Source organism: Gymnoscopelus braueri (assembly GCF_963280865.1).
Source record: "Gymnoscopelus braueri genome assembly, chromosome: 7".
NCBI classification, from domain to species: domain Eukaryota; kingdom Metazoa; phylum Chordata; class Actinopteri; order Myctophiformes; family Myctophidae; genus Gymnoscopelus; species Gymnoscopelus braueri.
This window is the reverse complement of record NC_137608.1, coordinates 42,272,902-42,294,851: the sequence shown is the minus strand read 5'-3', so window position 1 is coordinate 42,294,851 and position 21,950 is coordinate 42,272,902. Positions and strand designations below refer to the sequence as shown.

The 21,950-nt window shown below is 40.9% G+C and overlaps 2 protein-coding genes across 4 annotated transcripts in view; one reads left to right on the top strand and one right to left on the bottom strand.

Annotated features, from left to right (window-relative positions):
- The window catches only part of LOC308089271 (breakpoint cluster region protein), a 35,579-nt gene extending 31,715 nt beyond the window's left edge, over window positions 1-3,864 (bottom strand). Inside the window, exon 1 of the mRNA XM_080433895.1 lies at window positions 2,071-3,864. Coding sequence (XP_080290021.1) covers window positions 2,071-3,430 — 1,360 coding nt within the window. The 5' untranslated portion in view covers window positions 3,431-3,864. The remainder of the gene's footprint in view (window positions 1-2,070) is intronic.
- A 5,771-nt stretch (window positions 3,865-9,635) lies between these two features.
- LOC308088494 (uncharacterized protein) lies at window positions 9,636-20,726 on the top strand. 3 transcript variants are annotated; one of them, XR_013933451.1, is made up of 13 exons: window positions 9,636-9,727; window positions 11,126-11,196; window positions 11,408-11,523; window positions 12,600-12,769; window positions 12,874-13,013; window positions 13,309-13,391; window positions 13,613-13,790; window positions 13,875-13,983; window positions 14,911-14,989; window positions 15,090-15,231; window positions 15,338-15,465; window positions 15,672-15,887; window positions 16,240-16,360. XR_013933451.1 is itself a non-coding variant. In XM_080432960.1 (8 exons), the coding sequence occupies exons 1-8, from the start codon at window positions 15,767-15,769 to the stop codon at window positions 20,105-20,107; spliced, it is 909 nt and encodes a 302-aa protein (XP_080289086.1). In that variant the 5' UTR covers window positions 15,757-15,766; the 3' UTR covers window positions 20,108-20,726. The 3 variants fall into 3 exon arrangements, 2 of the variants coding, with proteins under 2 accessions (XP_080289086.1, XP_080289087.1); XM_080432960.1 differs by lacking the exons at window positions 9,636-9,727; window positions 11,126-11,196; window positions 11,408-11,523; ... (6 more) ...; window positions 15,090-15,231; window positions 15,338-15,465 and adding exons at window positions 16,489-16,682; window positions 17,407-17,555; window positions 18,332-18,418; ... (1 more) ...; window positions 19,563-19,643; window positions 20,096-20,726 and having other exon boundaries at window positions 15,757-15,887; XM_080432961.1 differs by lacking the exons at window positions 9,636-9,727; window positions 11,126-11,196; window positions 11,408-11,523; ... (6 more) ...; window positions 15,090-15,231; window positions 15,338-15,465 and adding exons at window positions 16,489-16,682; window positions 17,407-17,555; window positions 18,332-18,418; window positions 19,563-19,643; window positions 20,096-20,726 and having other exon boundaries at window positions 15,757-15,887.
- Window positions 20,727-21,950: the final 1,224 nt, after the last annotated feature.

The following is a 21,950-nucleotide window of genomic DNA, read 5'->3' as shown; positions in this document are numbered from 1 at the left end:
ATTCTGTATAAAGCAACAGTCACAGAAAGCTTATATAACTATAGAGTACAGAGCTCCTTTTAAACTATGATGTTAAGCTGACTTTACTGGGGACATTTAATATATTTTAGTGAGTGCTGCAAATGTTTTATGACAAACATGGCAGCAAAAACTTTCCCACAGCTCCCTAGAAGTCAGTAACCACAACAGAGAGCACTTTATTGTAATTCTTTCACTTCAAAACCACTCCTTGCCGAAGCTGTGATGCAGCAACGTGCACAGTAATGTTATTATGACATCAAATCCAGATTTATGGTAATCCACAAGGCATGGTTCACACGAGGTGGCAGTCCCATTACCTAAGCAACAGCATGCCCAATTTGGACAAACGTGACACCCCAGGCTCTGCAGTGCCATGAGATTTAAAGAGCAACATTCAAAAGCAAACAAACAGAATCAACATAAACAGTACTTCCCTGACTCATTCTACCAGTAGTGATGTGTACCTTTGATCTTTGCCTGGAGATGTGGAATATCTAGTTATTTTCTCTTCTTGGCAAAGGTGAGGCAGTGAAGAGAAAAATAACATTATATAACACTGTTACAATTGTATTCGACAAATGTCATCATAACAGAAAAGGGCAGGCCCATATCTAATGTATTTCTGTATTTCAGACGGTCACTGGAAAAGCATACAAGCTTAATCTTCATGCTGATTATATTATTTACTATCTGCGTGGTTATTGTATGCTTTGTGTTAAAAAAAAACACCATGCTCTCCTATCACCTTATTATATAACAGCAGTCTATTTTGATTGTGCCCTTAATCTGCTCCACAGTACAGTAGCTAGCACTTTTTGGGGAGGGTAGGGTACAGGCTATTTTCTACTTCAATCCTGCTATCCACACTGTCTCACACAGCTGAAAATTACATGATAGAAAGAAATACACAATGTATGTACTTCTGGGCTGCTTTGTAAAAACAGTAATAATAGCACAGGTCCTTGTGTATCATTTGCTTTGATAAATGGTTTCGCAGAAGAGGAACCCTCAACGCCTGCCTTTCTCGATGCCCTTGGCAGCAATAAGTTAGCACTCCTTATCCCACTTAACATTGTTACATTGTTACTGTGTCAATATGCATTGTGGATGAGTGATTCCTCTATTGTGTTCACACATTAACAACAGGAAACACAAATGCCTGAACATTTTTTGATGGGGGATCACGTGACACAATTTGGGCCCTTCATTCTCTTTTTAGTGATTTTTTTCCCCTGCCCTAACCCCCCTCTGACAAAGAGCCTCCCTAAATTTATCACGCTACACAAACCCCTTTAAGTTAATTACTCTTGCGCCAAGGACAACAACACTGATGTGTGCTGACACGAAAACACTCTGTGTGGACAGCCAGGGCCGAATGACTGCAGATGCCCGGAGGGAAGCCACTGTCTCAATCAGAGCCATTCTCCACAAAGAGCACTACTGCACCACTCAATGGGCAATGGGAAAGGAGTGAAAAGGAGAGGACAGGCAGGTCTACAAAGGGTCAACAAATCATGTACCCTTCAAAGAACTAGAAAACCGGCTGGGTTGCTGTGACGTTTCTGGTGCATTAAAAAATGCTTCATAATCCTACCTCGGAAAAAAAAACTAGATTTAAGTGAGATTTAAAAAATAGGGATTTCATTTAAAGCCATTTCATTAAAGAGATTGCAGGTACATTTAACACATCACTGCCTTTAGTCTGGATCATGGTCAGAGGGGAAAGCACAGGCATCTTTTAGTGGATGATTAGAGTGGGCCCTTCATGTGGTTTTATGTACCCCTGTTCATATCTCTGCTCATCAGAACATTATTGATGTCTTTATTCCTACAAATTAAAGAGTTTTGAGCAGTGGTTCTTCTCAAACTTTTTAATTTCAAGGACCCCCCATAACTCTGAGTTACAAACCTGTAAGGATCCATTTGGTACCCCCTCAAGGAACCCTGAGGGTCCCTGGACCCCACTTAGAGAACCACTGGTTTAGAGCTACACTACAGTATACGTTTCATTTCATATAGACTTGTGTGAGGCTTGTCTTGTAGACCTACCCATATCTCCTTGGACACTGTTGTCATGGGAGGTCCGGCTGGAGGTGGTAGAGTGCCCATCACTTGGCCAGATCTGACCCGTTTTACGGACTCCGATGATGGAGGCCTCGGACACCACTACCTGCTGCTTCAGACGTTTCTGGGACAGGGGCGTGGGGGGGCTACTGCTGTCGAAAGACTGCTGCGAATGCTGAGATGGCGAGCGGCTCTTTTCCCTGTACATGTGATGATAAGCGGTGGGGCTAGGGGACACGTGGCTGGACTGACCTGAGGAGAAATCCTCCTCGCTGGACGTCAGGTTCTCGTTGGAGCTGCAGTCGGGCGTGTAGCCACCTCCCACGTCATCGAAACTGCCGGGTGAGTAGGACCGCCTAGGCCACGTAAGGTGAGAATCCTCCTCCAAGGTGTGGTCTTTGATCTGGATAACCCTGGCATCCCCATCAGCCATCAGTCCCCCAACATACACACTGGTGTAGGGTTGACAGTCTGTGGTCTGGTGCTCAGAGGACTTCCCCACACTTCCCCATGCCCCATTGTCTTTGAGGAAATGTGGGTTAACCTCTATCTCATCGTAGGACCCACTGTGGCCTTCGGTGGACCGGCCTCTGTGGACGGCCTTACCGATGTCCCCCGTGGCGGTGGACAGGTTTCCTGGAAGCGAGTGCAGGGACCTCTTGCGCTCCATCTGCATAGCCTGGCAGCCAAGCGTGCTGATCTTGTCCGAGACTTCCCTGTCGTTGACTTTCACAAGCCCCCTCTCGTAATGGTACTCCATATTTACATAGAAGGGTCTGTCTGACTCTGGGCCGCTCATAAGTGACAAACCTCTCCCATCCCCGGCAGTGTGAGAGTTGGCCCTCTTGATGCGCTCAAAGTTAGATCTCAGTACTGCCACCGAGCCTGTGCCGGATGGGATGTCAGGTGACTCTGGCTCTTGATGGATGGGTGAGGATCCACCGCCTCGCTGTTTGACTGGAGAAACACCCTCTGGATGGCGTTTACACCTCTCAATCTCAGCAGTCCCTGGCTGCTGCTGCTCCTCCACTGACACCTCCTTGGCGTGGGATCTGTCTATCCCACTGGTATGATCTCCTCCTGTATTCATCTCGGGCAGCAAACCCCTGTTCCTGAACCCCCATCTTTGTCCATCGTAACTCTTCCTCTCCTTGGCCAATAGGGTCTGCAGGTAGATCATACGAAACCGCTCCTTGTTCACTTCCTTCTCCAAGTGCCTGATGGAAGTCTTACATTTATCCAGTTCCTGCTCAACGTCCCCAAGGGAGTTCAGCTCCATGGAAGGGGGATCAGACTCAGGGAACTGGGCTTTCCATGCCTCCACAAATCCCACTGGTTCAACCATAGTTGTTGTTGCTGTGTGACATACAGTATCTATCTAATCAACTAACAGTAGAATATAATTCTCCATAACTTCTGGACTTCATTATTTCTACAATATGTTGTAATAGGTAAAAAAAAAATAATAATAATAATAGTAGTAAAAAAGAGAGCAATAATAAATAGAGAGAATAACAAATTGACAATAAAAAAAAAAGCTAGAAGGAAGTATATTCTCTCTGTTGGGAATGTCCTTCCCTTTTGGCTGGTTTGCAATCTTTAGCTACTCACGAGTCACGATCATAAATCCTCCTCTCAGAAGAAGATAAATCCCTTCCACTTTCGTCAACGTCGAAACGAAACGTAAAACCTTTTCTCTTGCAGTAGCCTGGCTATGTGCCACATCGGTGAATAAAGTTGTAGTCTCTCGGGAGGCAGATCTCTGTGCGTCTTGCTGTAGAGACGGACTCACAACACTGACAATACTTTCCTCTGGTCTGGTGGTGTACGGCTGTATAGTTGGTGGTGCTGAAGGGGGAGGGACTGCTGTGGTCGTGATTGAGTGTCTTTTATCCTGCAAATGTACAAAGATAATGAGCTGTTGTTGTATCCTGGAAGTGCTATTTCACACAACTATTACCTAGCATTGTTTTTATTGCTTGTGGGAGGACTAATATATAGCATACTTTAGTATTAACAATAAAGAGGTGGCTTTAAAGGGACGAAGCCTTTGATTTAGTGGCAGGTGTTCTAGTGAATCCTAACTGTTGGGTTTGGGTGGTTAGAGTTTGTAGATAGACTGGAGTCAGCAAGTTATTTCCAAAAGATGAATAATAGAGCAGCACATGTTATTCTTGATTACAAAAGGCTATTTTATTACCAAAACCAAAATTTCCCCTGGCCAAACCTCGATTGACAACGGTATATAGTACATTGTTTATTGTTGTAGAATTCAAGCCAAAGCACATCGCCAGCCCAACTATCATAAACCCATCAAACTGGTTTTGTTGGTGGGGGTTTTTTCTAACGTTCGAAGTGTACTGTTGTTACCAGAGCCATTACTACTTTGTTACTTTGTTGCAACGGTATGAAGTTGTCGCCATCTAGCGGACGGAGATGGTCAGGGGGCCTATGGATAATTCCTTTTCTACGCCAAGTTCAAAAAACAAAAAAGCCATATCCGTTTTTCGTTCAAAAGCAAACAAACAAAAAAGGACTCTTTTTCCATGTTTACTCTACAAACCCAGAAACACTAAAACGACACCAAAGCGGTCCCTTTTTTCGTTTTGCCTCATTCCTTTTGTCATTCTTTGAGGTGCAACTGAAGAAGGAATAAGGTGTTGCTTTGCGCTTTTTTCATATTGAGAACTCGGATCCAAAACGGAAGTGGCGTCATTTCACCGTTCTGCCTTACAGAATTAATAAACGCTAAATCAAGTCAAAACTGCCCGCTTTTTCATTTTTGTCTTTTGCATTCTATCATTATGTATTTTGGGACTAAAGAAGTAAATTGGCGTCATAGTGTTTTCCTTTTCAGTTTCACAATACGAAAAACCCAAATGGATTATTTTATTTTGATTTATTACCTTCTCAGTAAAAAGAGAGTAAATTGGCGTCATGGTGTTTTCCTTTTCAGTTTCACAATACGAAAAGCCCAAATGGATTATTTTTATTTATTATTATTAATTTCCTTCTCAGACGTCACGGGAGAGGTGGGGCAGAGGCTGCGCCGCTGCGGGCATGAGGGTATGGAGTGGGTGAGGTTTGGGGTTTATGGAGGTGGAGGATTTGTGTGGGGGGGGGGGCTTCACGTCGGAGGGGGGGGGGGGGGGGGGGGAACAGCTTACGTGCATTTTCTTTCTTTATTATTATTTTTTCTCACTTTCCCCGATAATTGTATTATATAGAGCATAAAGTTTCACAAGATTAACAGTAGGTGATTAGCGTAGTGGTTAAGCAGTCAGATTTCAGTGTGGGAGGCTATGGTTCGAATCTTTCCTGGAGTCAGGTCCTCTTTATGTCTTCGGGTGTGCTCTGACCAGGAAAATCTATTTTTCCTCCTTTTTTATTAGACATTCATGTGGTCTTTTTCTGCCTATATTGATAGGAACAGTAGACTGATAAGAAATGGGGAGGTGACACGCAGCAAAGCTCGTCGGGATCGGGAGTCGAACCCGCAGCACGCTGTCATTGCCAGGCTGGATTACCTGCCAACGGTCCGGGCCTATTTTCTCTTTTCTATAGAAATGCAGAGACACCGTTACCAAACACTAATGATAGCCTAATATGTGAATATAGTGCGATGTAACACTTAAATACAATTCATAAATATATTTTTTAAAGCAGCCTCATGTTTCATTTATTTCACCCCATTGTAATACAAAATAAATGACTGCCTAATGTTATACCTCTTGTAAACCAGTAGGTGGTAGGACACCACCTCTAACCATCTCATCATTAAACTTTCTTAATATTTGTAATATTGTCACTTGTAATATTTGCCATCAGTAATGGTAGAAGTAAGATGGTGTAACTAAGTCTACACTGCAGAAAAATAACCAGGACCATTGTATAGAATTTAGCTATTGTCAGAATTAATGAGCAGACGGCAATGTCATAAAGAATGAATACAAGTGCAAAGGTCACTAAGATCACTATAATGCAAAAGGTCAAAATATCTTTGCTGAATGCTGTTGGCAGATTTGATGTATCGTACCTCTTCTGAAACAAAGCCATTATTCACAGGACTACAATTAAGCAGAGATAAATAGCTGAAAGCAACTGAATTACTTCAAATCTGTAAAAAAAAAAAAAACAGCCAACAGCAAATATGGAAAATGCAGAATCTGTGCTGTTAATAGTGTGACCTGCAGATGGACATGGTAATCTTACAGATATACTCATCAAAGAAACAGGACAGTTAGTCTCTAGTACAAAACATTTAATACAAATATAAGTACAAAACTTTATATAAAACATTTGTACAAAAACATGCACTTCATACAACGAGCTGATTATAGTACTCAGTAACTCACTATAACAGGCAAGCTATAACTTCATTCAATGTGTCCACACATCCAGTGTGGACGATAGATAGCGCTCACTAACTAGACAGACAGACAGACAGACAGACAGACAGACAGACAGACAGACAGACAGACAGACAGACAGACAGACAGACAGACAGACAGACAGACAGACAGACAGACAGACAGACAGACAGACAGACAGACAGACAGACAGACAGACAGACAGATAGCGCTCACTAACTAGAGAGACAGACAGACAGACAGACAGACAGACAGACAGACAGACAGACAGACAGACAGACAGACAGACAGACAGATAGATATAGATAGATAATCACTTATGTTGCAAGTAAATCCAACGTGCGTAAAGACGGTGCGTAGCCTATAAGTCCAGCCCCTGTGTGCAAAACTGTTCTTATATTTAAAATATACAGCTCAAGCAATTCATTATTAGTTATAAATTAAGAATGTATTATTAATGAGTTAAAAGGGGGGGGGGGGGTGATCCTCGATGATTTCTCGATGAGTCTTATAACAATTTTGCTTTCGAGGAAAAAAACAACAACAATTAAATAGGTGTGGATGGCTTCAGTCAATGAATCAACAGCGGTCGTTAGCTCCCCACTGGGAGATCAGACAAACTTGATGGCCCATTCCCGCACACATCAGAGGTGGTTAGGATCAAAGGCATTTGTAGACAGACGCACAAGGCATGAATGGATGCCGGTGATCGTAGGTTTGACAGTCGGGAGGTTTGTGGCGAGCTGTGTGCGGCCGGGGAACGAGCGGCCATTCAATTATTATTATTATTATTATTATTATTACCCTTATTATTATTATTATTATTATTATTGTCATAAAATAGCTAAACAATCCATTTTTACGCACAGCAGCCCAAATACATGTCATGGTCCAGGTCCATGGACAGTTCATTCGCGATCATTACAAAAAGAGTGTAGCAGTACCTTCAAATAGGCCAGTAACATTAGTATTTATCTGATGAAGGTGGCTGGTGTTTGGGCTATTTCAATGGCATTCGTCCTGGGTTGTCAAACAGAATGATCACAACACCGTCACCAAGTCCAAGACAAGTGGAGTTTACTGGCCAGCTCAATAACAGACATATAGCATATTCCTTCTGTAAATGGGGAGTGGTTGGTTGGTCAAAGACGCACACAGGAATGAGTAGGAAAGTTGGCAGTGTTGAAAGGTCATGTCCAGTCCAGTCGCTGTATAGTTCTTATAGGCTACCATAAGAAGCGCACACCTCTCTCTCTGCCTGCTATGTTATTTGTTATATGATGGTTGCTTAGGTTGCAGTCACGTGTAATTGCGCATGACACATGCGTGCCACACATGTCTGTTTGGTTAATATTATGATTATTATGATGATAATGATTATAATACAATACACATGGGACGTTATACAAGCATTATAATATGATTTCGTTTTGATATTATTTCAACGGGGCATCATTCGAGAAGGCTTTCTGTCCGTCAGACACTCACTGTTTGTCATTATAATAATAATATGAATAATAATATGAATAATAATAACCATGACTATGCGCGGACTTTCGATTGTCCGTCAATCTGTCCGTCAATGATTCATTGTTTGTCAGGATAATAATGATTGGATCCGTTGAAATCATCAGATGTGCATGCTGCCTGCAGATGTGCATGCTGCCTGCATATAGATAGATGGACAGAGGACAGAAAGACATATATTCAGATGTGCGTGCTGCGTGCAGATAGATAGATGGACAGACAGACAGACAGACAGACAGACAGACAGACAGACAGACAGACAGACAGACAGACAGACAGACAGACAGACAGACAGACAGACAGACAGACAGACAGACAGACAGACAGACAGACAGACAGACAGACAGACAGACAGACAGACAGACAGACAGACAGACAGACAGACAGACAGACAGACAGACGGACGGACGGACGGACGGACGGACGGACAGACTGAGACAGACCAACACAGACAGACAGACAGACAGACAGACAGACAGACAGACAGACAGACAGACAGACAGACAGACAGACAGACAGACAGACAGACAGACAGACAGACAGACAGACAGACAGACAGACAGACAGACAGACAGACAGAGCAATCCGATCTGCTGCCAGAGACGTTCAATATTACGATATATGTAAAAAGGGGGGAGGGAAAGAGAGAGAAACATACTCGAATTCGGAGCATACACACTAAAAAACAGTGGGTTATTTCATCTACCCAACCATGGGGTTATGAAATGTTTAACCCATTCTGGGTTATTAATATGGTAATGGGTTATTTTTGTGCAACCCAAGTGCTGGGTCAACATATTTTTGTCTACCCAACCATGTGGTTATGAAATGTTTAACTCATTCTGGGTTATTTATATGGTATTGGGTTATTTTTGTACCCAACATATATATTATTTCTTTACCCAATACCTTAAAGGGATACTTCACTTTCGGCGGGGGGAAACATTTAAAAAATATATTAAAAATAAATGAAAAAAGTAATGGAAAATTCATGGCCCCCTCACGCATTAGAGTGTCCTACTAATGTGTGAGGGGGCCTTTATTTTGCCATAACTTCTTTCTTCTTTTTTTTATATATATTTTTAATGTTTATTTTATGTGAAAGTGAAGTATCCCTTTAAGCACTTTGAGCTGCATTCATGTCATGAGAGGTGCTATTAAATAAAGTTTATTATTAATATTATTATTATTATTGTTATTATTATTAATTTATTATTGTTATTGTTATTATTGTATTATTATTATTATTATTATTATTATTATTATTATTATTATTATTGCCCCTTTGGTGGGTTTTGAAAAAGAGAGCTTGCTCTCAATGGGCTTCCCTGAATAATAAAAGAAAGAAAATAAAAAAACAGTGTTTGCGATTGTGGTCTGGAAACCAAATAGAAGAAACTATGTCACTCTCAAACTCACACATCTCCAACATTTAATTTATTTTTTATTAATTATTATTATTTTTTTAATTGTATTTATCCATCTGGGACGCAAAAGTGGTGTTGTACTACTGGGGTTCCATGTGTAGTTCATTTGACTGGAAGAAAACTACAACAAAATGGCGGCCGAGACTTGTCTACGCGCAGCGTGGACCCTACGTCTGACGTACTGACGTCAATGCCTTCATAAAGACGTGTTTGCGTCACTGCATAACCGCGACACACGAACAGCTGTGTGTGCAGTTGTCCCAGCATACTATTGAGCAGAGCTGTGTATCCCGTCGCGTGGCACATTAAATTAAAAAGGTTTGTGTACTTTTATATCTACATAGCAAAGTCGCATCGTCTGTTTTACCTTAGCTAACATTACCTAACATCAAGAAGTCTATATTTCCCTGCTATTTTATCGAGGCTAGCTGGTTAGTTTAGCTCAATGCTAACATGGCCTGTTCTGCTAGCATTGAGCAGAGCTAACATTTCCACGGGCTTAGCGTTAGTTTTAAAGACTAATTCAGATTATTTATAAATCCTGAAAGCGATATTCTGTTGTCAATATAGCAAATGTAATATCAAATTAACATTAGATGACCAAATGCATTCACTGGGTGTAGCAACCATGACCTCACTGTTTGTTTTTCACGGTGCTTCAAATAATGCTGCGTTAGGTTAGGTTTAGCATTGATTGATGTACTTTATTTAGTAAAGACATGAGAACAACAGTAGGCCTACATGGAAGTACAAATTCACAATACAAGGTCTACTAAACTGGGAGACTCATTAAGCACTGAGCTTGTTTAAGATGAGATCCCCATGCACACAAATCATGATGAGCTTTAGCGTCCTAACGTTAAATATGCTGGCTAAACATTCATTTAGTGACTGCTTTTGGTTCTCCATTGGTATGCAGTAGAAATGTCTTTATGGGTTAGGGTTAGGTACTTTCACCGCTCATTTAGTTAATTTGTTTTGATGATACAGAGAGATGGCTGTTAGCTGTTGTAGCTAGCAAACATTACATACTGCTGATGCCCTGTTAGGTCATGTGTGGTGTAGTTCAGTGGTTCTCAACCTTTTCAGGCCGTGACCCCCCCCCCCCCAAAAAAAATAATAATAATCATATTTGAACTGGGGTCCCCAGGGTAAATATTGTGAAAATAGCAGATCTACAAGCTCACAATGGCTCGGGCATTGTGAGCTTGTAGATGTGCTATTTTCAAATGTTGTGCCTCTTTCTTATATTTGGCCAATGTTTGACCAGTTTAAATAGTTTGTTTACTTTTGATGCAGTAATGTTGTTTTTAGGTATTAAAAAGGTCCTAAAAATCCTTAAATTGTCACTTCACTGTCATCTGGGGACCCCCTCCCAGGTTGAGAACCACTGGTGTAGTTGATTAACTAATCTTGCTCTATTGTGGGTTGACCTGTTTCTAGCGTCACAAAAGTGTATCACTCTATATAAAAATAAAGGCTTTGATATAACTCTTTAAGTCTGCAGATAAAATACAATGCTAATAACCATAGTAAGTGGGGCTCATGTGTGCTAAATACAACGGGTAATTTTTTTAAAAATAGGAGAAGCAGACATTTGTCAGTTTTAGTAGCCTCATCAACTGAATAAATTAGCCACAGCAGTGAGGTTGAAGTCATGCAAATGTACATTTTATGTTTTGTTTTAATTAAGCTCTTTATGTGTTTTTGTCTCAGATCAATGGACACCTTCGTGTGTGACACTTTGACTCAGTGGCAGTTGACAGACCTTATCGATAGATTTAAAGGTAAGAACATGTTTTTTTTTACGTTCACAGCAAGCAGATGGTCTGCATAGCTAGGTAAAGAAATTATTTGAAATGGCATTGACTGCATTGTATTTTGTTACTGAAAATGCATTTTTATTCCAATAGCTTCCATGTAATTAGCCTCTTATTTTTTGCTGTTCTCCGTGGTTTAAATAAAGATGTCCTTGTATTTTGTTTTTTTGTCTTTCAGACGAGGGAATTGACGAGGAGAGCTTTGTTCTTTTAGATGAGGGGACCATCAACCAGTTGATTCCAAAAGCTGGCCCCAGGCTCAAGTTCCTCAAAAAATTTAGAGGACTTGTAAATGTGAGAGGCTACACCCCCCCACACACACATTCATTCTGAGGATTTGTTCAAATTAGTGAGCAGATGGCATATATTTTCTTTAAATGCAAGAGGCAAATTCCAGGCGATGCCAAGGCGCTGTTTCAACATTTACGTGCAGTACATCATGTAAACCATTCATCAACATATTTCCAATGTAGTGAAACTGGTTGTGGTAGAACATTTTCTTTTATAAGGTCTTATAGAAGACACCTAGGAAAGGAGCATGAAAACCAAAGTGATACTCTCGATGATCCCCTTGAAGGTCCAACCCAGCCTGTTAACATACAGCTTGCTGAAAATGAGCCGGTACAGGGAGATGAGGAAGTTGAGGATGAATGGGATGGACTAGGGCAAGATGACATGACCAACCGGGTAGCCCTTTTTTTTTTAGCTCATATGAGGTCTAAACCTTCTTTGACATTCTCTAACTTAAACTTTATGGTTCAACACACCTGAGATGGATGTGATAAATTGTACAGTGAGTATTTTTTGTTTAATCTGTCTACATATCGTTGCTGTCGGGCAGAAATCTTGTATCCATATTTAAATTTTTGTATATGTCCTAATTCGTCATATTGTAGATCTACAAGCTCCCAACGACGAGAGCTTGTCGATTGGCTATTTGCACAATTTTAAAATGTTAAAAATAATAAAAGGAACCATTTTGGACATACACGGTTTCCACCCGACGGCGACGATGTACAGTAGTAGTCACTGTCAGTTAAGAAGTTACATTTTTGTTTTCTATCTTTTTCAATTTGCCGCAGATGGTCCAAACTTTTCGCCTTTTTCATTCACTCGGGTGAAGGGTTTCAGAGTGGTTTTGTGTTTGCTTAGGGGTCAATATAAACCGTACTTTACACAGGTCTCTGAATGTATCAAAACTTTGGCAGTGATGATGTCCTTTCTGGTGCACATCTCACACCATGCATACTGTGTGCAGTCTTCTGAGTCCGCTAGTGTGGTCTGGCACACTAATTTACATTACTGATGCTCATCTGGCAATTGTAGGTGGCTGTCACTGTTTGTTACATTAACCTGGGTTTTCTGTTTAGATTGAACCTGCTGTGCCACTGCCACCTAGAAGTCCTGATGTCCAACTGCCACACCACCCCTCATGGAGGAAGGACTGGCAACTGCCACCCGGCCACCCTCCATGGAGGACCAAACGGCACCTGTCGTACCATTAATGATACCACAAACCTTGTATATAATTCCACAATTTGTAAGCTCCACTTTTTAATACTTGGGTTTCACTTTTTTCTTTAATCAACACTAAAGAGTAATAAACGATATCTGCAATGTTGTCCCTTCTTGCAATTTTCTCAGGATATCCGACAGATTCTCACAGGCTCAACGGAAGGCAAGCAGATCCTGGGGAGCCTTGATGAGGATGGGATCACCATTTCGCAAAGAAAGTGCCTCGTCCGTATTATGGTATCTCACCTCATGGAGAAGTTTGGAGAGAGGTAATAGAAAAGTTTTTTTTGCTTGAATGTTATGGATGTTTGAAAAGGTTATATAAATCTTCTTTCAGGGGAAAAGATAAGACGGGACACTACTTTCAAGTCTGACCTTTACCACCAACATAAACATGCACAACACATGTACTAAAACACACGTTCAGTAGTGCTTTTAATGTATTAGGATCCCTATTAGCTGCAGAATATGCTACAGCCATTATACTGGGGTGCGAGACATGTTTTAGCAATACTTAAGATCTAATTTGACTCTGCTGGTAATTTAGTTTTTCTGTGTTTGCAGTCCTACCAATGAGACAAAAGGCCCTGGCTGCATCGTTGATTCATGGGTTTCCCTCCTTGAAGGACGACTCAAGCAGTGGCTTCGTAAGTAATTAACATTTTATTGAGGAATTGATGCTAAAACAGTCAGTTGAACACAATATAACTCATCTCCCAGCACCAGAGTACTGGACTTCTCTGCTATGTCGTCAGACAGGCACAGTCATATAGACAAACCCTGTTCTAGATGGCTCAGCCACATCTTGTAGCCACGCTATCAAAATGTGCCTCATCTCTATTCACCAAAGACTTTCATTTCTTGACAGGGAGTCTGGTTCACCCCAGGACGGAACCGCCACCCAGCCTGTGGATTCCTTGAAGACAGGCTTCGGAACGTGAGGAAGAGGATGAGATCACAGAGCAGATCACGGGACAGGTCACAGAGTACGCAGCAGACACCGCCACAAAGTAGTGAAGCTGGCACTCGTAGGACATTCATACCAGGTAATCGTTGGAACTGAATAATTTTTTTAAGCCATACAGACATATCATTTTGAGATTGTTAATATCCTTGTGTACTTTTTATAGAATGTACCGTATCGGAAGAAAGAGCCATACAGTGCAAAGAGTGGCTGAAACATAATTCGCAGCCCCTCAACCAGGTGGAGCAATACATGCAGGATACAGCAGTGTACAGGTCAGTAGGAATGCACTGAGGACACTAGCTGCAGCACTCTTTTAATGTCATTTTGCCTATGCATGTGCCTCATGGTACTGTAGCACCTCAAAGTCATTCAAATCTAAACTACAGACTTCTCAAAACAAACTACTACTAGACCTCTAACACCTATGACCCTAACCCCTGCTCATTATGATGCTATAGAGCATCGCAGTTCCCGCCCCTTCCGGGTTCCACCGCAAAATACTCAATGCATTTTTCCCATTGACATTTCCAAAAATATTTATATCAATTAATTTAAGCCTAGACTCAAGCCATCCAGGGTCCTGGTGAATCATGACCATAAAACGTTTGATTCTGTGATTATTATTTTTTTGAAAACGGCAAAACAAAGGGTATTTATTAAATATAGTATATCATATAATTAAATATAAAAAAAAGAAATCACAGAAAAAAACGTTTTATGGTCATGATTCACGGATGGCTTGATTCTAGGCTTAAATTAATTGATATAAATATTTTTGGAAATGTCAATGGGAAAAATGCATTGAGTTTTTCCTTCCGGCACCAGGAAGTGGGCGGGAACTGCGATGCTCTATAGTGGGATGGCTCAGGGTAGAGGACAGAGTACAGCAACTTGCAATGGGCCTGGTTTTCAAGGGACCAGTGCCCATGTACCTGTCGAAAAGGGCACATCACCAGTGGAAGCTCCATTACTCTTGTCCCCCCCCTCCCCCCAAAATCTGCACAAACTTGGGGATGAATGCATTTCACTATAATGCTACCAAAATGTGGAACAGCCTACCACCAGCCATCAAGAAAGTGCAACTCCTTACCCTCCAAAACTGTCATAAAAGAGCACCTGTCTGCAACTGCCCAAGGCCTTTTTGTGTTATCCTTTTTAACATTTTTGTACTGCTGTACTTTCTACAAACTATCAAACAGGGCCAAGTCTTTAAGGGAAAACAGGTGGGACATTCAGAGGATCCGTCTTGAGTTCCCACATCTTTTCACTCCAGGCATGGTAAGTTAGAAAGGAGTATACATTTTCATATGATGATGCATTGTTTAACAATCTTTTATCAGTATGTCCGCTGCCGCATTGAATTTTCTATTTCTTTTAGATTGCACAGGACTTTCAGATCCTACATGGAGAGGCTGCGCCGAAGCTCTTCGAAACCTGGCTGCCGTGTTTTAAAGACAAGATTCTGCAACTGGCGAGACGGGATGGGAAACTAAACTTGTCGCTTGATGGATTAACACCCGGTAATACATTGTTATATTGTACAGCAGACTTTATTTTACTACTAAATTACCAAATCACAGATATGCCATTCCACATATTGATACCTATACAATTGTCTTCCTACAGATTGTTTGGGGGAACTTGCGCTGTGCCAAATACCAACGCTGCTCCCACCAACTGTCTACAAGGTTGGCCGAAAAGTGGTCCGGCACACTATGGAGGAGTCTAAGTTGGCCTTCATCGATCATAAGCCTGTAAGTCCCTCTGCATATCTAAAGGGAAATGTTATACTTAACCACTTGAACCCAGCATCCATATTCTTGGGGGGGGGGCGGGGGGCAGATATGCAAGCTCACAACGCTTTGTTATCAGCCACTGCTCTCGGTGAATGCCAAATCTTGCTTACTCTTTGCTTTTACTTTGTTTTTATCTTGTCTTTTGTTCTTCATTTCTTTCTCAGGTTGGAACTAACTTGGTGGAGTACCTCCATGAGGCGAAGGTGTCAAGACCTTGCCCATATGTCCTGTCCATATGTCCTGTCCTGTAACATCAAATATGCACTTGATCACAGAAGGAGGAGACGTGATACTAGCTGGGCCAACAGGAGTTTTTGACGTTCCCTTGGGGCAGAGGTGTGAAGTTTGTGGGGAAGAGGGGTCTTCCTCCCTACATGCAGGTATGGCTATATACTAACCATCATTTCTATTGCCAGTTTAATGATTGATGTCCCCAAGCTCTTGAGGTGTAATTTTTTCCCCAACACAGACATTAAGTGTATTGTCAGAGGAGTAAAGAAGCCAGAAACGATTCACATTTAAACATTTAAACTATCCAGTCAGTGAATTTAGACTTTGTCCATTTTATCAGGGCTGAAATTACTGACGTGACAATTTCAACAGTGACATTTTATCTGTATGAAGGCTGTTAGTTTTCACAGACTAGCATTGGATTGTAGAGACTAGAGCTATTTTAGTCTCTACTATGATCATATTAATAGCTGACATCTACTTGAATCGTATCATCTGCAGATTCCAGTGCACCCAGTACCTCTGCAGCAGGAACGGGGTTCTGGTTCCCTCAGAGGCCTGGTGGAGCTGCCCCTGTGGCACTAGCTGCTGCTACCCCTCCTCCACCAAATACTTTCAACAGGTAAGAACAAATGATATGTACTCTATATTATGCAGAGTAATACTTTGTCTGAATGTGAAGCCAGGAATTGTACAAACATCAACTACCCCCCCCCCCCCCCCCCCCCCCCCCCCCCTCTGTCTGTACAGAGACATATTCATTGGGAGAGTGGAGAGAGGAAGACTGGTCCTGGAGCAGAGGATGATCCTTACACTGACTCAGCAGGAGGAGCAGTCTTCTGCAACGGTCTGTGAGAAAATCAAGCTCGAGCTGGCAACAGACCAACAAGTTTTGTTCTGCGATGCTCAAGGAAACCTTTTGGTTGTCTCCAGCACAGACTCCAGTACGTTAAGATATTTTCAAATCTGGTCATTTTCTCTGGCTTGGTTGAATGCTTCAAATCTCAGAGCCTTTGTATGTTTGGGTATTTTCATCTTATGTCTTTTATTCTTTTAATGAATAATTACGTTTGTTTAAAATCTAGTGACATTGGGAAGCTTAGCCTGACTAAGCTTGTGTACTTAACATTATAACTAAAGTCTATTCCGAATTGAATTCCGGACTTTTCATTGTAACAGAGTATTTCTATATTACAGTATGATACGTTTATTTGAGTACTTTTTACACCACTGACTGATATAGTGTTGTGAATGCGCACGAAAAGCGCGCTGGAATGAATTAATGATGGCTTAATTAGGTCTATAAAATGTGTGTTCCCAAAGCCCTATACAAGGTCTAGTTTTTCCCACCACTCAGTTTACTGTCATAGTTGAAAGCATTTCTGGCTTTCAACTATCCAAATTGTGAATTATTAACAATATTTTAATGAAACATCTGGGTCAGAAACTTCTAGTTAGAATTTGAATTACTATTATTGGTTGTCCAACACAGACTCTGGTACACTCTGGTATTTTTAAAGTTGATGATGGTTTTAAATGTAACCAGATCTTGGAATTCAAATCAACTGTTGCTCCATTTTCTGTTCTGTAGCAAAGGTGTGGAAATGCAACACTTGGAAGGTCAATGGTGCAGTCTCTAAATATTTTTTTTCTCCTCTCTTCCCCCAGTGTTAAAGACATTGAGGAGCTTGTGCTGGCAGCTGATGGGCTGTCACCCAGAACATCCGCCAACTACTTCATTTGTTCATGAGGCAAAGCAGAGTGTCCACGGTCGCCTTGACTCAAGCACAGAGGGTCACTCTGAGGTGTCTGCAGAGGTTTGCATTTTTATTTTTTACAGTTTCAGACCTGAGGATGACTCTAAAAACGCCTTCTAAAGCCTTGCCTCGAATCACATGTGATCAGTATGAAGAGACATAAAGTGATGTTTTCACAGCCTGTTATCCGGCTGTGTAGCTTTTTGGTTTATCTCCAGCACCACAGTTAAGTCGATGCTGTTTGAGCATTGTATTAAAGATACTAAAATGGATGTTGATCATAATGTGATAATTAATATTAATGGCTGACATCTGCTTATCGTATAATTTCAGCTTCCCCTGCACAAGTACCTCTACAGCAGTGGGTTATCATCCACAAATTAACTTTTGCGTCGAGGAGATAATTCTACCTGAACTGGGTTCCGGTTCCCTCAGAGGCCTTTTAATGTCTTATAGACATTTGAGTACTTTTTACACCACTGACAGAGTGTTGTGAATGCACACGGAAAATGCGCTGGAATGAATTAATGATGGATTAATTGTTAGGTCTATAAAATATGTGTTCCCAAAGCCCTATACAAGGTCTAGTTTTTCCCACCCACTCAGTTTACTGTCATAGTTTAAAGCATTTCTGACTTTCAACTATCCAAATTGTGAATTATTAACAATATTTTAATGAAACATCTGGGTCAGAAACGTATAGTTAGAATCTATTTGAATTACTATTATAGGTTGTCTCCAACACAGACTGGTACATTAAAGTTGGTGATGATGGTTTTAAATGTAACAAGATCTTGGAATTCAAATCAACTGTTGCTCCATTTTCTGTTCTGTAGCAAAGGTGTGGAAATGCAACACTGAAGGTCATCGTCCTCTTGGAAAGTGACTTCCACCAACTGCGGGGGCAAGAGGCGCAGAAGCAGGTAATGAGCATTGCGTTTAATTAACAGCTTTTCTAAACACAGACATAAACGTTTCATGTGTTTGAATGGGGAGGTGTCACTATGTTGGACTGTCTCTGTATGCCACAGTCTGCCTATCTTTGACAGTGAATTTGACCTTTTATGCACATTGTAAAAATGGCCAGATGTGGCTATGACAAGCCAGTAAATTAGAATATTGCAGATCTGCTTGGAACAAGAGAAAGGTGACACATGAGGTAAATGACAAGCCTCAAATGTAACTTGCTAAGCTAACTTTTATTTTGATATTTGCTAGCTAATGTTTAGCCGTTGTACAAATCTAAAGAACAGAAGCATGTTTATTTATTGTAATGTTGGCAAGTGTAATTTGGAAGTCAATGGTGCATTCTCTAAAAAAAAGTCTCCTCGCTTCCTTAATATTAATGGCTGACATCTGTATCATTCGTATCATTTCAGCTACCTCTGCAGCAGTGGGTTATCATCCACAAATTAACTTTTGCGTCGAGGAGATCCATTCTACCTGAACTGGGTTCCGGTTCCCTCAGAGGCCTGGTGGCACCAGCTGTTAACCCCTCCACAACCACCAAATACTTTAAACAGGTAAGAACAAAAATATGCACTGTATCTGCAGAGTAATACATTGTCTGGATGTGCTGCCAGGAATTGTACAAAATTAAACTACAGTCTTCACATCTCAGAGCCTTTGTATGTTTGGGTATTTTCATCTTATGGCTTTTATTCTAATGATGAATAATTTCATTTGTTTAAAATCTAGTGACATTGGGAAGCTTAGCCTGACTAAGCTTGTGTACTTCACATTATAACTAAAGTCTAACAAGTTACAACAGGGCAGATCTGCCCTAATTATAGCCTTTATAATCTGATATTGTATACTTACACATTTGCTTATATATCTAGAGGGGTGGGGGCAAGATGGATAGACATTTATTGATACTGCCAGGGCAATCTATTGCAAAGGTTGCAGTAGGAAAAAAATGACAGATGAAAGTAGAGGGACATCTATGCCTTCAAGTGTAAACTTGTCAAAGATTACAGTTGTAGGATGACACAAAATAACATCTGGTGTGGATGTCTGCACTTTAACCGACCATTATTTGCCTAATGTTTTTGCTTCATTCCATAGCAAACGTTTGGAAACGTGGCAGCACACGGTCGTACTCTTGGAGAGCAAGTACCAGGAGCTTCAGCGAGCCAAGAGACGGAGGTAATAAGCATTGCATTTATCCAAACCAAAAACAATCTCAGACTGATTTTCTAAATGCAGACATACTATTTTGTAAATACAGACATACACATTGCATTTGATTGAATGGGGAGGTTTCACCATATTGGTGAATGTGTGAGGTGTCTGCTTATCTTTATTGAAAATGTGACTTTATGTGCATTGTAAAAACAGGGAGCAGATGTGGCACTATAACTGGTGACTGAAGACGGTTCATTACAATATTGAATATTGAGAATTTGTTACACGAAAACATGGACACAGAATAAATGAAAATCCTCAAATCTGTGGCACTTGCTAATCTAATGTTTTTCATAGTCTTCACATTTTGATAGCTGTAATTGTTAGCTATTGAACAATGTAAAGAATCGAAACCTTATTGTAATGGCAGAATTTGTATTGTCTCAATTAACATTTCTTCCTCCTTCCCACAGTGTCGACGGTGACACCCAAAAGAACATCAAGAACATCGAGGACCTGGCAGCTGATGGCCTTCTGCTCCGCATCAAGCTCTGAGCGTTCTGCTGTCTGTCATCATCCAAAACATCCGCCAACTACTCTCCACGGACTGTTAAATGAGTGCATTAAATTGAACAGGCAAATGTCAACATAAATGAACACATTTATTCCAGAGATTATCGAGGATGTCGTCCATTCCAGTGAGCTCAAGTTATTGGCACCAAAGCTGGGGTCTTGACATTTGGGGCAATTTCTCTCATTGAGGATCCATTGTTGTACATAGATGACTCATCATGGTCTCTTCAAGATGAATAAACGGAACAATAATTTGATCAGTATCTCTCAGTCAGTAGTATACAGTATCAGAAGAGAAATTTAGTCCTTCGCGTAGAGAACTGGAGTTTTAAAAAAAAAAGATTGTTATGGACTAGCCTAAAAAAAAGTGTTTTGAAAATGTGATTTAGAAATGCAAACCATTGCAGATCACACACTTCAGAGTGTCCCTGACGGTGGCAATCTGCGCTCCTGTCAAGACTTCTGTGGAGAATATACTAACTGTATATACTGCTTTGAACAATTACACTGTTGCTACAATATGCAATTAAATTTAACTAACTTCAGCACTTGTATTCATTCTTTATGACATTGCCATCTGCTCATTAATTCTGAAATTCTTTACAATGGTCCTGGTTTTTCTGCAGTGTAGTTACACCACCTTACTGATGGCAAATATTAAAGTCTATGAAAGTTTAATGAGATGGTTAGAGGTGGTGTCCTACCACCTACTGGTAGACAAGAGGTATAACATTAGGCAGTCATTTATTTTGTATTACAATGAGGTGAAGTAAATGAAACATGAGGCTGCTTTAAAAATATATATGAATTGTATTTAAGTGTTACATAGCACTATATTCACATAGTAGGCTATCATTAATGTTTGGGAACAGTCTCTGCATTTCTATAGAAAAAAGAAAATAGGCCCGGACCGTTGGCAGGTAATCCAGCCTGGCAACGACAGCGTGCTGCGGGTTCGACTCCCGAGCCAGACGACCTTTGCTGCGTGTCTCCCCATTTCTTATCAGTCTACTGTTCCTATCAATATAGGCAGAAAAATACCACGTGAATGTCTAATAAAAGAGGAAAAATAGATTTTCCTGGTCAGAGCACACCCGAAGACATAAAGAGGACCTGACCCCAGGAAAGATTCGAATCCCAGCCTCCCACACTGAAATCTGCTTGCCTAACCACTACGCTAATCACCTACTGTTTAAAGTTATGACACTTTATTCTGTATTTAACACAATTATTGGGGAAAGTGAGAAAAAAAATAATAAAGAAAGAAAATGCACGTAAGCTGTCCCCCCCCCCCCCCCACACACAAATCCTCCACCTCCATAAACCCCAAACCTCACCCACTCCATACCCTCATGCCCGCAGCGGCGCAGCCTCTGCCCCACCTCTCCCGTGACGTCTGAGAAGGAAATAAATAATAATAAATAAAAATAATCCATTTGGGCTTTTCGTATTGTGAAACTGAAAAGGAAAACACCATGACGCCAATTTACTCTCTTTTTACTGAGAAGGAAATAAATAATAAATCAAAATAAAATAATCCATTTGGGTTTTTCGTATTGTGAAACTGAAAAGGAAAACACTATGACGCCAATTTACTTCTTTAGTCCCAAAATACATAATGATAGAATGCAAAAGACAAAAATGAAAAAGCGGGCAGTTTTGACTTGATTTAGCGTTTATTAATTCTGTAAGGCAGAACGGTGAAATGACGCCACTTCCGTTTTGGATCAGAGTTCTCAATATGAAAAAAGCGCA